At 37.7% G+C, this 17,680-nt stretch overlaps 1 protein-coding gene across 18 annotated transcripts in view; it reads right to left on the reverse strand.

Annotated features, from left to right (window-relative positions):
- Positions 1-17,680, reverse strand: part of GPHN (gephyrin) — a 572,379-nt gene that overhangs the window by 143,113 nt on the left and 411,586 nt on the right. For 15 of the 18 annotated variants that reach the window (XR_005597335.1, XM_039533323.1, XM_039533329.1 and 12 more), the window contains one exon: positions 2,000-2,056. The exons of the other annotated variants lie outside the window; for them this stretch is intronic. Coding sequence is in view for 14 of the 15 variants with exons in the window: in XM_039533323.1 (XP_039389257.1) it covers positions 2,000-2,056 (57 nt within the window). In the remaining variant the exon portion in view is untranslated. The remainder of the gene's footprint in view (positions 1-1,999; positions 2,057-17,680) is intronic. 18 annotated transcript variants of the gene reach the window in all.

A 17,680-nucleotide genomic window follows, 5' to 3' on the forward strand; every position in this document is an offset into this window, starting at 1 on the left:
CTTTTTATCTTTTTAAAAAAAATAAGATCATAGCATAACACATTTCTCACTGTCTTTGGCAAAACATTACAAGATGTCAAAGTTCTTTGCACAACAGAAATATACATGCTCAGTAAACTCTGAAGTTGGAAACCAGCTATTTTTCTTGATTAACAATGCTCTTTTTTCAGTATGGGAAAGATAAATACAAGTACATGGACACATCATTCTGAAGATATTTGCTATCAGCAAGATTGTTTACATGTTTTATTTTTGGCAAGGTAGTCTGTTGAAAATTGTCTAATCACAGAAAACTTCTTTTTGGTGAATTTTCAAACTTGGGGATCTCAGGTACAGTGTCCAATTCTATATTTAAATGTTCATATTATACTCTTGTGCCTAAATTAGCATTTTAGGTAGCTAAGTTCCAATTTGAGCAGTCAGATATAGAACTGGGAACTGTAAATTAGGTGTTTACATTTGAAAATTGAGTCCCATGGTTTTTTTTAAATTGACATTTGAGCAACACTCATTTAAAAAAATTGAGTCCCAACCCTAAAAGGCTTTATTTTACTCAAATTATACATACATACATGTTACACCTAAGTATATGCATTAAGCATATACAGTTATAATGCAGGGTTCCACTCACAAGCAGAAATCAGAGGTAGTTATATACATATACAAGTCCCACAACACAGTAGAAACTGTGTTGCTCTCATTTTTTCCCTTCTGTGAATTCATACTGTGTTGCATTGTCTACAGCTGAAACAACAGTGCATCATTAATGTAGTGTTCCCTCACTTGCACTGTAACTGTAACTTCCTCCCAAAACTAAAGAAGGAACACTAAAACCTCACAGAGATTGACAATGAGGAATGCTACAGATGCCTCTAGGTATCACTGGCATTAACAAATAGAAACTGGTTTCTTTTTCTACACTGAAATCAATTTAAATGGTGTCATTACCAGAAATAGATGCATAATTAAACCTTTCCTTTCCCCTCTTTATGCTCAGTGAAATAACATTTTCACAACGAGCAGCTGTATAGCAGTGTTAGAGAACAGAGAGGATGGCTTGTCCTGGAATAAAGGCAACACGCAGACATATAAAAATAAAATAAAAAGCAAAAACCAAAAAGGCCGGAGAGGCGAGTAGAGTGCAGAAGGAAAAAAATAGTGCTTCATAAAGTGCTGAAAAGAAAATAAAGTGAAAAAAGTGAAATATTAAAATGATTTAAAAAAAGGTATTGTTGGGGCTGAATCTTAACAGGGTAGCCTATATTATGTGCCTTCAGCATTTTGGTAAATTTGGATTATTTAGATATGTCTTTTAAATACAATAGCATTAGCAAGAATGTACAATAAAAGAAATTTTAATGTGACACATTGTATAAGAGAGTGCACTGATTTAGATGCTCTTTATATTTACAAAGAAGGCAGAGAAATGGCCTAATACTATTAGCTAAATGGTGGCTCCATTCGTATTAGGCACAGATGGATGGATCTCTCTCTCTCTCGCACACCTTTCTGATTTTCAAGCATATAAATACTAAATAAATTAATCAATTCTCATAACAATGATCTTTTCTGGAATTAATTTCAAACAGTGAGAACACTAAAACAACAAATTAATTACTCTTTAAAGGGGGAAACTATACTCTGAAAATGAGTAAGTCTTTTTCATACATAAGAGGCACTCAACACGCACTGAATGACATCAATCAGAGAAGCCGTGTAATCATGACCCCAAATTATAGGCACCTTAAGAAGGCTATCATCTCCTAGTTGGGGGGGGGGCATTCAAAGCTAACTACTTGGCAACTTGCCTTCAGCTGGTTCTTCTATGTGTAGCACAGAAACAAACAAAATGTGAACCCACAGTGATAAAAATACAGAAATAAAAACAATGGGATGGTGAGAAATGGAAAAGCCCCCTCCCTCCCTCCCCTCCCCTCCAAAAGGAAAAGTGAAGGCTATAGAAGAAAACTTGCAAAATAAATGTTAGAAACATATTTACTTTGAGGGATCCAACTCTACTAGCAACTCCTTTGCTTTCATCCGGCCGTCTAATTTGCTACAATGGGGGAAGATGGGTAAAAAGACAGAAGAATAAAGAAAACGTGAACTTAAAAAAATTTCCACACAATCAATTAGCAGTACATGCAAGACATTAATTTGACTCTCTGAGACATCTCTAGAGGACAAGAACACAGACTCTAGTTTCTGGAATAAGTGATGCTTTAACAAGTCATCTTAAACTTGTTTTTGTTGAGATTTTTTTTCTTTATATTACCAATTTTGCACCAAAATTTTGCATGCTGAATTCACTATCTTCTTCTTCTTCTTCTTCTTCAAGGATAAATATCACTTTGTATTTTGTGATTGTCCGGATTTGGTTCATAGAGAAAGTAAGGTCCTAACACACTGATGGAAAAAAATCCTGTATATTTCACTCCAGTTAATGTTTTAACTTTGTGGTATAAACTGAAGTTAGAAGATGTCAACCATATGATCAGAAACACAGATGTGCTGTAAATGGAACTATCAATCCTGACAAGTATCATTGCTGATACCTGACAGAATAAAATACAGTTGCCCATGACTCAGAAGTAGAGGTTTTAGCCGCTGCCATTAAGATTCCCAATTAAACAATTGTGCTGCCCAACCAGAAAATTTTAATGCCAGACCAACATTAGATTTACTGTAGTACATATATTTTAACTCCATTCCCAACACCTCCTCCTGCCTTGTTCTTTTCCCTTAATTATAGTAATCCTTTTCTAGATTATGTAGAGGATGGAAGAAACAAATCTGCTGCTTCAATCTTTCACATTGCTATTAATATGTAAACACAATTTTCAAATGCCAGATGAACTATGACCTGAAAAAATCCATTTACAGTAAAAGTTTCATCCAGAACTATTGAATCAACTAAAGAACTCTTTCTTTCTGAACTGAAATTAAAACTAAGCTAAATCATTTGAGGAGAGGCGAGAGGAAAGAGGAGAGAGAGTTGGATAGCACAGAGGGTACAGAGTTTTTCACCTCTTAGTGGCTGGTCTGAATCTAGCCTGGGTTGGCAGTTGTTGCCACTTGATGGCTGTTCCATGTAAAACAGATTGTTGTATCCACTACAAACTGGACTGAGACACACCACAAATGGCATTAGCTGGCATCCCTTTTAATAATCTCAGAAGAGAAGCCAAAGACTTAATAAGCCATGGAAACTCAATTCCCTGCTCTGTGTTTGAGGTGATGTTTCCAGGTCAGGGCTCAGGCACAATGGCAGGAGTGCTGATGATGTGTGAACATGGGGGCTGGTCTACATTGAAAAGTTACACTGGCATAGCTACATCTCTTAGAGGTGTGAAAAAATCCACACCCGAGAGATGTAGTTAATCTGACCTAACTCCGGTGTAGACAACACTAGGATGATGGAAGAATTCTTCTATTGACCTAGTCCCATTTCTCTGAATTTTGCCTTCAAGAAATCTGAACTCTGGAGCCTTGCACTTTCTAATTGAAAGGCACCTTCATAAACTGAATCAAGAATGTTCTTTGCTTCAGAAGGGCAAGGTCCATCAGCATAGACAACAAACAGATTACAAATAAATAAAAGAAAATCCTTTGGAATTTTAATATTCTTAAATTGCATTTTAAAATTTTTGATGAGATTGTTTTGGAATTCTTGCATCATTGTCCTCAAGGTTTCATCTGTAGCAACAACACACAATGTGGGAAAGTCAACATTTATTCTGTTAAATCAGTCTGAAAGATTTCAAGATTCTTCTGAAAGGCACACATTTTTTCAAACAAATTCCCTACACTGCTTGCACTGCCTTGGAGCTACATGTTGAGGGGATTCAAGTGACCAGTAATATCGCACAGAAAAGCTACCTGTGACATAGAGGGGACATCATGAATATTGTTGGTCTTGTGGTTTGAAAGAAATTCTATTATTTCTCTTTGAAGTGCACAAAACCTTTCTAACATACACACCCTAATTAACCAGTGAACATCATTGTGCTGCAACATGTCACTGTATTTGGCTGAAATGTCTTGAAAGAAAGCTTTAAAAAGACAATGTTGCAAGCTAGAAGTTGAGCGTATGTTGTTTACTAATCTCATCACAATACCCATTGATTTTTCCAAGTCCCCATACAATTTACCACACAGTGTCCTAGTGAATGATGCAGTGAAGTGTATTTAATGAAGGGTGTAACACTGCAAACCGTGAAGCAATGCCCTTCTCTTTCCCTGTGATGGAGGGACTTCTGTCTGTAGCAAGCAAGTTTACGTTCTGCAGATCTAAACCATTTTTTTCAAAAAAAGCCTTTTGCCTTTGCAAAAACGATCACTCCAGTGGTGTAGGTTTCTAATAGTATTAAGCACAAAAATTCTTCCTTGAAAATTTCACCATTATAAAATCTAACAAACAGTGATACCTTGGCAGGGCCGGCTCCAGGTTTTCTGCAGCCCCAAGTGGGGGGGGGGGGGAAGCTGCGGCAGCGCGATCGTGCCGCTCCACTCTTCTGCGGCAATTCGGCGGCAGGTCCTTCATTCTGAGAGGGAGTGAGGGACCCGCCGCTGAATTGCTGCTGAAGACCCGGATGTGCCACTCCAATAGCGACCGGAATGCCGCCCCTTGGTATTGGCCGCCCGAAGCACCTGCTTCTTTAGCTGGTGCCTGGAGCCGGCCCTGTACCTTGGCAATGTCACTTAAATCACTTGATTCATCCACTGCAAGAGACATTTGGCATTTTTAAGATTGGAAAGCAGTGCTGACAGACAATCCTCGTAAATTACCTCCAATTTTCGCACTGAATCAGACAGGGGAATTTGCTTTACACGGTTTACAATGTCATCTTTGTTTTTATCTCCAGAAAAAAACTCCTCCAGCATATCCAATGTGCACTACTTTAGAAGCTTGGCATCCAGGAAAGGCTTTTTCTTTTTAGTTAGTACCCACATTATCCGAAGAGAAGCAGCTGTTGCTTTTTCCTGTACAGTTGCTGATGTTGTGAGAATGACATTTGAAGTGTGATACGAAGACTTCAGATTTTCAATTTTGTCACATCTTGCAACACTGTCAAGAGGATAGGCTGTGTTGAAGTTACTGTGCTTTGATTCAAAGTGGCGTCTCATGTTGATGACCTCACAGACAGATACAGTGGTTTGGCATATTAAACACAAAGATTTTGCATTTAAACAAGGTGGCATATTAAAAATAAAATCCTCTGTCCAGCTTGGGTTAAAAGTTCAGTTTTTGCTGTTGACTTTGTGATATTTACTCCCACTCATATTCATTTTTTGCTCCATTTCCATCACTAATGAAAAAACAGGTGGTGTCCTAGCTCAATCATAGACGATGCTATTGCGAGAACTTAGACCCAGTAAGTTACTTACTAAGGAAGTAAAGTGACTGAAGAAAAAAACTGCAAAGCCCTTTAAAATGGAAGGGTTTTAAAGTGAAACATATCCAGAAACTGAGGCCAGCCTCTAGGGGGGAGGCTGTCTGTTAAACGCTGGATCCCCCCTATAAAGGGTACACTGTAATAAGGCAATAGGTAGCTTGTATGAAAAAAGAGATTTTATCCAATATACAAGTGTAAAGCCTGAGGTTACCTCTATATGTTTCTTTTCTATGCAACTTGTATATGTTTGCTCTCCCTTACTATTTAATCTTTGAATCTGTGTTTTTCTATTAAATAAACCTTTTGTTTATTTTTACTCCAAGCAGGCCTCTGCCATGCTACTATATGGAGTGTGTGTGTCAAAGGCAGCTGATAACTAGTGGGGTGGTTTCACACTGTCAGGGCGATGAACCAAAGGGGGAAAGTCCAAGTGTCTGGTAGTTAAGATCTCAGGAAGTAGATTTAGGGAGACTTGGAACTGGAAGAACTGTTGATATTACCCTGCAAGGAATGGGCTGGTGAAATCTAGAGTGAGACCTTGTGCTTGTGGGCAGGTTATTGATATCAGGGATCTGAACCAAAGATGTACAGCATTAAGTCATCACAAGGTTACAGGCAGGCAGTGACAGAATCCAGTGTATGATTTCCAAAATGTCACAGTAAGTTGATTTAGGTTGACCTAACTTTGTAATATAGACCAGTCCTGGTTTACTGTATGTCATACACTTATTTCTAAACATATGTCTGTGACTACAGCTCTCAGGTTTAAAGGGCCCAGACCTGTAACACGTGCACTGGGATATGCACATGCATCCCCAAACCAGTGCCCTTACAAAATACTGGCTAATTCACAAACAGTTCAGACATCCTGTTAGATACAGACAAAGTACCCAAAGAAAGCTCTTTGCAATAGTGAATCCATAAAGATTTTAGCCATTTTTTATGGCCAGTGCAGGCAGTCTTAGAGAATAAGAGCACGGCAATCAAGAAGCAGGTGTATACTGCGCATCAACGGAGCTGGTTTAGGGCACATGAGAGAAAGGTGATACTGTAATACTTGACTTCCACAGGCTTTGGATGAGCTGCTCAGAAAGTATTTGTCAAAGTTCCACAGTATAGGTACAGGACAAATCGAAACTGAGCTAAGGACTGAGCACTAATAATGGGTCAGAAACATGGAAGAAACTGTCAGGCTTTTGAACCTGGCAAGAAGTCATTTTAGTTAGCAGAGTGCCTGTTAATACATTCATCTTGGGGGATTCTGATTGCAACATCTAGACAATATAAGGAAAATTATTCAAATAAGCTCTCATCTCCCGCATCCTTGCTTGATTGAGAAACAGCAGCAAATACTGGTAGAGGAACTGAAATGCAGAGACACTGAGAATACGGTTTGTACTCACAATTCTCTTTGAAAAACAATATCTCATACCGATAAGTACTTTTTTAGTATATTAGTATATTATGGCAAATCCATTCCTTTTTTAATTAAAAGCTAAACATATTTCATTAATTGCTATAACTTTTCCATTCATCCATAATAAAAGCAAACTTGTTCCTGAAAAAGCTTTTATTTATACAAGATATAGACCACATAAACACCCATTAGGTGGTGCTTCCTAAATAAATGGTAAGGGTTTTCAAGAAAAGGGGATTGAAAATTCCCATAACAAACATATACACATATACCCATGATAGTGTGGCCTGGCATAAAGGTTTTATTGTCATGAGTTTGGAATTGCTGTATTACAAGTGGTTTACAATTTACAAGTTTTGTAAATTAACCCAACTAAGTGCCAATAAAGCACTGTATCACATCATCATGTATTTTCTTCTTCATGCCATCTATGTTTTTAAACTGTTTTAAAGCTATTTTAAAAGTTGGTAATATTTTTCTTATCACTCTGCCTGTGGCCTCAGGCTTTACTAGTAAATGATTCCAACACTATAATAGGCCTTCTTGGGGAAAAAAGGAATAACTAATAACTTCTAAAAACTTACCTAAAATAGACTCTTTAAAAATAAATAATCAGTATTTTAATTTTAAGGTGAGCTATTTTACAACCTACCAGGACTAGAAAAAAGTGCTATATTATTCCATTGGAAAGGGGGAGGCATGTGCATAAAAATCAAAACATTTTTCATTTCATGATAGTCCATGAAATATGGGGCCTTAAACTTTTCATTGGTCCATATCTGAATATTTTTCATCATATACTCAAACCACTGTAAATTTTAGGGAAATGGAGTTGGAAAGACAAAAACTTTTGTAGTAAGATTTTTAATTTCTTAAAAGGGTGTCTATTTGAAGAAATTTTGAAAGAAAGAAGATGTTATGGTAGAGACGGATTAGTTTACAGAGTGCAGTCAAAGCAATTAAAGGTACAAGATAATGCAATTTATCATGTGAATATTACCACCAGATAGATCCCCTGTTAATATGTAGAATGGAAAACAAAATATAAATATGTCCCTATAAATCATATTATGTAAACGCATTAGTAGTTTACACCTGTTGTGCACTAAACTGTTTTCTTACATATATCTATTGACTTCTCTAGATCAATCAAGCTTAACTATCACAGTCAAGTTCATCAACGTGAAAAGCTCTAATTAGACCAGGGAAAAGTTAACTCACATGGCTGACAGCTTTCTACACCAATCCTTCATTTACATTTTCAAAGCCTGTTCCTCTGCTGCTGTTAGTAATATTTAGTTTGCTCATTTTAAAAAAATATTGTTTTCACTATTTAATAATTTTTGTAGGTGCTTCCTGAAAGTTTTGTTAATTCAAAACTGTTTTCATTTTAGAAGTTCAAAATTGGCAGTTACAGTATGTAGTCAAAAATGTTAAGAAATAAATGAGTTATAAAAGAATAAAAAAGTCACACACTATGTCACTGTTGCTAACAATTTAAGAGCCTGATTTTTTTTTTGCACCAGCCTTAATGGAAATGAAAATAAGACCCTCATTGTACACAGTGTAGTTAATCAGACCTATTTGTTTTATGCAGAAATCCGAAGAAGATATAAAAAATAAGTAGCAGAACTAGATGAGTATTTTTGAAAACATGATATGAAGCCTGATCAGAACAGAACAGAAGACTGAAATGAAATGAAACAGTCCCATTGACTTCAAGGAATATTGGAGTTGGCCCAAACTTTACTGTTTGAATTTTTGTTTACTGCCCATGACCTGTCCATGACTTTTACTAAAAATACCCATGACTAAAATGTAGTCTTAATTATAATTAAAGGAAATTGAGCATCCAAATCCCTTAAGTAGCTCTGAAAATCTCAGCCACAGAGTTTAGAGATTCTCTGAGTGAGACACTGAATTTGGTTTCATCCATTATGTTGTTGATAGTAATAGTTAAATTAACATAATATACTGAAACCTCAGATCCCCGCTTCTTTGAAAATACGATTTGGTAATGAGACAGCAGTTTGGTGAGGATATTTGAGAAAGCTGGCAAGCCATAATATACCATTACCCGAGTCTTTCAACTTCAATGCATCCAATTTGTATGCAGTATATAAGATGCGGATGGACTCCTTTGATGAGACTATCAGTGGACTACATGAAGCAGATGATAAATTGAAACGAATAACATTACTGTAATTCATGGTACTCCCTACCATTTTACTCCATCTATAAATGCAATATCTGAATGGTGCAAATTCAAACTGAGTATACAAATGGTTGATAAATCTATTGACTTATATAAAATACATTAAGGGAATTAGCTAAGTCTTGTGATTTGGATAACTGAATCAGACATGATTTGAGATCAACTTGTGGAGAACCAAGCTCACAGAACAATACATGACAGAATTTTGTAAACAGAATGGTTTAACTCAAAAGAGCAGTTACAATGACATGATTGTATTAGTTAGCATGGGCGGATCTAGATTTATTTCCGTTGTGCCTGCAGAAATGAGCATTTACACAGTTGTCTCACCTTACAGCTAACAGTCATTTCAATCAAAAGATGATGCTTTAGCATAGGAACAAAATTAGAATTCTACCACTGCACATGACAATTGTACCTTTTATCATTGTAGACTATCTACACAAATACAAGATAAATGTGGAATGAGGAACATTAAATGTATGTCCTGTAAAAAAGTGGATGCTATGCTACAGTTTGCAGAAGGAAAGTAAATAATGAAAAAAATGGACAGAAATTCTAAATTAATGCAACATCAAGTAAAAAAGGGAGTAGGAGAGATAATAAGGCCAATTCATAGTCAGAGCAGTGTGTTTATTTTGTTAACTTGGAAGTAAGAAAGACTATCACTGTTAATGGACAAAGGAGATTGTGGCTCCCTGACACATGGAGGCCTGACCCCAGTGGTAGTTACAGCAGCAAGGAATAATTTAACCTCCACCACAGGTATAAGGTCCATAGGATGAGATGCAGTGGAGTTCCACTCCAACATTCCCCCTCCTGCCTATTCCTTGCCTCTGGTGTCTCCCTGATGCAGAGATGCCACTGCCTGCTTTCTGCTATCGAAGTTTCTCTATTGCAAATAGGATTCTCAACCAGACAACTTTGGATTTTTAAAGGCCATTTTACACAACTCAGTGAAATTGCCCTATAATGTGTAGAGCAGGGGTAGTCAACAGACAGACCATGACTCCAAATCTGGACTGCCAGACACTTCTGAACAAACCCCAAAATCTTTTTTTTTATTTATCATAATTATTGCTGTTATTTTTTAAATTATTTTCTCTGGAGTCTGGACCTTGACTGTACCTTGACCAAGAAATCTGGACCTTGACAAAAAATAATTGACTACCTCTACACATTATTGAAGGGTACAGTAAACCCTTTATTACGTTGGAAAATAAGCTTTAATTCACACATACTCTGGTAGGCACATGGTATATAGTAAATTCCAGAAACCTGTTCAATAGATTTGTCCAGGAATATGATTCTTTATTCAAAGACCTCAGGGAAAATAAAATATATTGTCATAAGATTACATAAGTGACAAAGTCACACCAGAACCCTAAAGACTGCAACATGTTCCAAATGCCCTCATAGAAGCTGTGAACCAGGAATTGGATAAAATGCTTGATGACAGAATTAGTAGGAAGCACACAAGGGAACAGAATGAATGTCAAATATATTGATTGTGCCCTAAAAGAGATTGAAGAGCAGAGGTGTTGTATGGGGGAGAAATGCAGGATCATGTGCCCCCCCAGACTGCTTGTTCACATGATGTGGCTGAGCCCCCTCCCTGTGAGGTAGCTGAGCCTGTGAGTTTTATGTTGCACAGGGCAGGGAGAGGCAGAGGCAGGAAGAACAGCTGGAAGTTGCAGAGAGGGCTTCTGCTTTAACTCTGCAGGAAGAGGCAGGAGGAACAGCTGGGAGCTGTAGGGAGTGGCCACTGCTTTCCGAGAGGGGGAAGTTTGTCTGGGGGGGCATGACTCGAGCTGTTTCGGGGTTGTGTCCCCCCTCAGCCCCCCGCCCCTCCCCACACTATCAGCAAGGCATGGGTCATCTCTATTGAAGAGATTAGACTTTATGTAACTCTAACATAATTAAATAAAGCTGTGGTTAGAGAACATTATCTTATATCTACAACTTACAATATTTTTCATGCCATGAAGGCTCAAGCATTTTCACTAAACTTGCCATTAGGAAATGTTTCTGTCAAATAGTGGTATCACCAAAATCCAGGAATTTGACAGCCTTTATTACTCACTATGATATTAGAATCTGTAAAGTTCCTTTTGTACTTTCCAATGTTTCTGAGGCTTATCACCCCCTCCCTACAGTATATTCAATATTCTACTTTATAATTAAACCTTTAAGTTAATATTTTTTCTGGCATTCATTCTACAGTTTCCTATGCTCAGTTCCATCCCATTGTTATTTGTTATACTACCTATCACTCTAAACAATATCTATCTTTCCATTTTGAATCACTGAACTGAGATTATTAAATCATAAATGGGAACAAGTAGATATAATAGTTAAAAGAATATTTCACAAACAAAATATAGTGAAAAATCTCAGACATAATTAAGGAAAGCTTTTCCCATAGAAAGTTCATTCTAAATGAAAGAGGAAGCTATAAAGTGAAAAGGAAAAAAAAGAAAAAAGAAAAATTATAAGAAAATAGTACAGAAGGAATATAATTTAAAAAAAACTCAACCCAACACTGTCGTCTTGACAGCCACTAATGACTTGGATAAAAAAAGAGGAACTTACACCTTTGATTCTCCCCATCCTTAAAGATTTCTGTTTCTTAATGTTTAAAAATCTAGTGAAACATATTACTATTTATAATATATATTGCAATAGCACCTAGGAGCTTCTGTTAGGGATCGAAGCCCCATTGTGGCAGGCACTGTACGCATAACAAAAAGACAATCCATGCACCAAAGAGCTTAAAATCTCAAAAATCATCTATTCCTGCTGCTGTTCTTAAATACCTATTTCCCACATGAGTTTGCTAAGTAGAAATAAAAGGAGAAAAAATAATTAATTTTTCTGTCCTGCAAAGTTAATTCCTGTAGCCACATGAGCTTAATGTACTGCCATTCAAAATTCAGGTTTTGATAATATTTTTAATAAAAATTTTGGCTAACGATGTAAAAAAAATTATTTGTGAAAAACAAAATAATTGAAAAAAAAATCAAGTTTTTCACAAAAATGTCATTAAAAAAGGCTATTAACCTGCAAAAATTGAGCTGGGTTCTGGGAAACTCAGTTGCCCTTTATTAGGAAAGAAAGGGTACTAAATTTGGATCTCCCGGGTGGCACAATTTTTAATAGACTAAGAACTATTAGTGTCCCAATTAGTGCCTGAAATAGAGAAATTCTTGTCACAGAATATTCTAAACGGATCGGAAACAGATATATAAGCCTTTATTTTTTCTTCCAAACAAACAGACTTGTGTACTGTTGAAGTGCACCATTGAGTAAATGTGACTTATCTTATTCAAACCAGGGGTTTCAGAAACAACTAGTGAGAGGGGATAATCTTCATTTTTGACGTTTAAAAATTAAAATAAAATTACCGGTACATACATTTGGTTTAATACCACCTCACCCCAAACAACCAACACTATAACAAAATTAATTTCAGACAGTTAGGAGCACATTTTCAGGGTGTATACAAGGTGATTTAGCCATCTCATTTACATTAACATTAATGTAATATGCTAAATACATATTTATGGCCATATTTACCCTGTGTACCTGTGAATGAGATAATGCCCTCACGGTTATACATTTTTGGAATTACATCCATATTAATACATGGCTGACATAACAGCATCAGAGATATGTCATGGTTTGTTTGGTTTTGGTCAAGTTTGGAGGAACAAAATGTAGATGAACTCAAATAGCTATTTTCTTAGAAAATGTCTTCTAGGATCAGTCATATAAAACTGGTTAGACTGACAGCTGGTGTTCAGAACAGGTCAATTCTCTATAGCTCTAGCACACAACTACTGTGGGGACCAACTATGGGAGCAGTGTTTAACAGAAAGTGGCAATTCTTTAGATGCAGTCATATCACTTCACACAGATAATGTCAAACAGTCACTGCTTGCCTACAATACGAAAAGCTGGAGAAATGTTACCCACATGTTAAGTGGATGAAAAAGTGGTGAGTTTTTGTTACTGAAGTGGGGAAAAACCAGATGGGGACTAGAAGAGTGAGAAAATTTCTATGTAGGAACTATATTTAATTGAGTGGAGAACTTTATTCAGAAATCAAACGGTCATTTATAAGTAAGGCAGACTAGAGAACCTTAAACTGAGCATAAGCTTTCATGGGCTAAAACCCACTTCATCGGATGCATGCAGTGGAAAATACAGTAGGAAGCTATATATACACAGAGAACATGAAAATGGGTGTTGCCATACTAACTATAAGGAGGGTAATCAATTAAGGTGAGCTATTATCAGGAGAAAAAAAACTTTTGTAGTGATAATCAGGATGGCCCATTTCCAATAGTTGACAAGAAGGTGTGAGTAACAGTAGGGGAAAATTAGCATAGGGAATAGTTTTTACTTTGTGTAATGACCCATCCACTCCCAGTCTTTATTCAAGCCTAATTTAATGGTGTCCAGTTTGCAAATTAATTCCAATTCTGCAGTTTCTCATTGGAGTTTTTTTGTTGGAGAATTGAGACTTTGAGGTCTGTAATCGAGTGATCAGGGAGGCTGAAGTATTCTCCAACTGGTTTTTGAATGTTATAATTCTTGACCTCTGATTTGCGTCCATTTATTCTTTTATTCTCAACGCAAGACAGTTTTTGCCTTTTTTAAAATTAAAAGCTTTGTTACAATTACAGATAATTATTTTTGGCTCAGCATGTCTTGTCAGTAAAGCTGATTTTCTACATATCAAATTCCATTTGTAAAAATGGATTTCAGATTGGCAATTGGGTTTTTCAAAACACAATCTGTCTGTATGGTGAGCTTGAATCTCTGAGTATTCAATGGCTGACTCCAGGAAGGATAGATGCTAGCTTGCAAAGTGCAGTAGGAAGGAAGTGGGGAACAGAGAAAATTGCATCTTTTTATTGTATCTCAGCACAGAGGAACCACACCAGTACAGGTACAGCGCGCGCACACACACACACACACACACACACACAATTATATAATACAGCAGAACATTTGCTCTCCTCCCTTCTTACAACCAATAACTAATGGATAGAAATTTGATACGAGAATGTAATTTCTCTTATAGCAAAAGAGAAAACATTCAGTGACACTGTAAATTCATTCTCAAAACCTGTCAAGGGAGGAGGAGAATGGTATATCTCGAGATAAATCCTGAAAGCACTGGAAATATTTGGGTGATGCAGTCTTTCTTCTTTAGATGGGCAAAAAGATGTTATGGCTATGCCCTGGTTTAGATGAACCATGGAGCTGACCTTTAGCTGAAAAGTATGGTATGATTCTGAGCCCTAACTTACTGAAGTGGAGAGAGTTCTCAAGCTTGTCTGATTGACTTACGAAGAACAAAACTTTGATAGAAAGGAGTCAGACTGAAAATTTCCAAATTGATTTGAATGATAGTCTGTGAGGGTATTCAGCACTAGGTTGAAGTCTACAAGTCTTCCATTTCCCGTTATCAGGTTTCTCAGTTGCTCAATGACCATGAAGAAGCTAGAGCTGTCTAGATGTACATTGAGAGGTATAGGGTTTATATAAACTCTGAATCCTGCAACTGCCACTGTTTAAATATTCCAACAAATTATTCTAATAAGAACACATCCATTTCCAGGTTCAGCTTTTCTTTTAGTTAGTTCAGGATAGCCAGTGTGACTACCATGGATTTGATTGTTTCTGTTGTCACACTAGACTGAGAATGTTCTTTATATTTTCATATACATATTAAAGTAGACCAATTGTTTCACTCCAAAGGGTAGATTTCACCTTGTCTGAGAGGTACTTTTAATAGGCATGCCACAAGATTGAAGTAAGAAGGATCCTCATTCATGTGCGATTGGCTCTTGGATCATAAGCTAGCCCCATCTTGACAGACTGGCATTTGTAGCCAGGTTAACCATTGATAGGGTTCTGTGATATTCTTTCAATAGACTCTTGTTGCAGTGCATTCTGATCAGGAGCAAGCAGATAGCTGAAACAGTTTCTTGAAGTCCTTTCACTCTGATTTTCACTGCAGGAAAGAAAGCCGTGCAATGGCCTCAAGTGGAAGTAGACCCAGAAGACTACTTCTATACTTGCCACAGAGCCTAGAATTTGTACGTAATCCTACATCCAGACCAGTGATAAGTGAAGCAGTGCATGTGTTTGATATTGTTGCTTTTCCTCATCTGTCGTGCATCAGGTAGATGCTGTCTGCTACTTTATTGAATTGGTCTTCTACGTACATGAGCTTCTGCAGTGGAATCAATGACAAATTAGCCATATAACTCTAGGAATATGCCCACCTGGGAAAAGGCTTACTTTATCTGAATTTCAGTTTTGGCTCTCTCAAACAAAAATCTGCTGCTAGGACAGCCATCACTTTTGAGAATGTTCTGGGTGCTATATGCACACCAAATGAGATTGGTAGTATTGTTTCAGTATTGTGAATTAATGGATGTCAGAATTGGGATGTGTATCAATCAGTGAATACTCTCCCAAGTACACTGCCTGAATAATCAATTTCAACGGCTCCATCTTGAAAGCCACAACTGAATACAGAACTATTTTTGGAAGGCAGTGAAGCAGATGGTGTGTATTCCCTATCCACTATGATCCTCTGGTAACTGGGATGATGGGTTATTTATAAGATGGTTGAGAGTATCCTGAACACCTTGATGCTTAAAGAGCTCCAGATTGAACTAAGATTCTGCTGTAGGGTTTGGAAAACAATTCTATCTAGAAAAGATGCTATGTAGTCCAGAACTCACAATTCAAGGTTATGTTGGCCTATGCAATTAAGAAGAAATGGAGGCATCCTCTTTTTATGTTTGTGAATAGATAAGCTGACCCTGTCATGCAGTGTGCCTATAGGTAGGTGCTCTGGTCTCTCAGGGTCTTTCTTATCAGACCTCCCTGGCTGAGACAATTTAGGATCTCTGAACTTGCCTCTAGGTGACTGGAATGAAGAATGCCTTCTACGTCGTCTATCCTGCATTAGTCCTGAATTCTATTTGCCTGCAAAGGACTTTGGCAATTTTTGAAGTTCTTCTTCAAGAAAGAGTAAATCCTTAAAAGGGCGTTGTTATTGAAGGACATGTCAATGTTACTTCAGTGAGGTATGGTTGATATGGTATATTACAGGTTCAGTACCTTTGCAGCCAGACATCTCAAGAACATTGAGCCAAATTAATTCTCATTTACATCACTTAATATCACTTTGGCAGTATAAATACACCTTAAAATGGATGCAAACATAATTTACACCTGCTTTACAACTATTTCATATTGCTAGACCAGTGTACATGAGAACCAGGTTCATTTTGTAGAGATTGGAGGAGAAAATGAAGGCAACACTGGCTGAAGTCATGCAGTTCCCAAGCAGCAGGTGATGTGGAGGATTCTTGTATCACTGATGAGCCAAAACCACAGCCAAATGAACCACATGCCTGTACTGATGACTTAGATTAGATCAGCGTCAGGGTGGCTGCTGTTACATACCATGATTTATAGCTACTGAGGGCTAAGAACATGAAGCACATCAGGAAGGACAGGTCTCCTGTAGAGGGTACGTGGACTTATAATTCAGCAGGCAGACGCAATTTTTTTTTCTTTCTAGAAACCTGCATTCATGAATAAACAAAAATAATCCAGGAGGACCAAGGAAATAATATAATGATGCTCTGAGTTCTCCTTAGGAACTAAATATTTTGAGAGAGTGTGCAAGTTTACAAATGTCTTAATTTTACCATAGCATGATATTGATTTTTAATACTTTTTCATTCTTCCTTCTCTGACAACACCCAACTTCTCACATTCTTAGTGCCATTTTCTGAAAATGTCACCAGCATAAAATAAAATTGCAATGTTGGTACAAACTGATCACAATGTTCTAGTTAATTGTGAATACTGCCCACTAGGAACCATACTCAAGAAACAAAGACATCATTTAGCTGTTGCACTTTGGAAGTCTCTGCAAGGCTGGGCATCTTCCAAAGCACTCATCATTTTCAGAAAGGAATTCAGTTCATATTTCTTTGTGCTTTTACTTTACACTGCTCACTCTCTGCAGTCAGAAAACCCTTTGTTTTTTTACGTAGCCATCAAAGCGAGCATTGGCAGGAGAGATTGAGTTTTTATATGGGAAAATTATTCAACAGTAACTCTTTTTGATGTAGTCCTTGTAGTGGGGTGAGCACCCACTCCGGCCCTGGAGGGGTTGGAAAAGCCCTGCAGAGGGCTGGGGCTGGGCAAGGTAAAACCCTGGCTGATTGGGGGAAGTGGCTGCAGCTGGGGCCATGCCCCAAACTGAGCAACAGGGCCTTATAAGAAGGCCAGGGACGCTAGAAGCAGCAGTCTCTCTCTGACTGGAGAGGGAGACAGGCCTGGCTGCTGGGGAACTCACCCAGGTGACTTAGAGTGAGGCAGGGCTGGGGAAAGGCCTTAGGAGCTGGGAAGCCCTAGGCCAGCAACTCCCTCAGGCTGCAGAGCCTAGTTCTAGGCCCACCTAGGTATTGGGCTTGCAGAGGGGCAGCCTGAGGGTGGGTAAAGGCAGCCAGTCCAGACCCCTTTGCCTATGATGAGTGGCTGATACTGCAGTCTGCCCCAGTGAATGGGGGCTAGATGGAGGGTGGGCAATAGCCAAAACTGAGGCGAAGT

Source organism: Mauremys reevesii, linkage group 4 (assembly GCF_016161935.1).
Source record: "Mauremys reevesii isolate NIE-2019 linkage group 4, ASM1616193v1, whole genome shotgun sequence".
NCBI lineage: Eukaryota > Metazoa > Chordata > Testudines > Geoemydidae > Mauremys > Mauremys reevesii.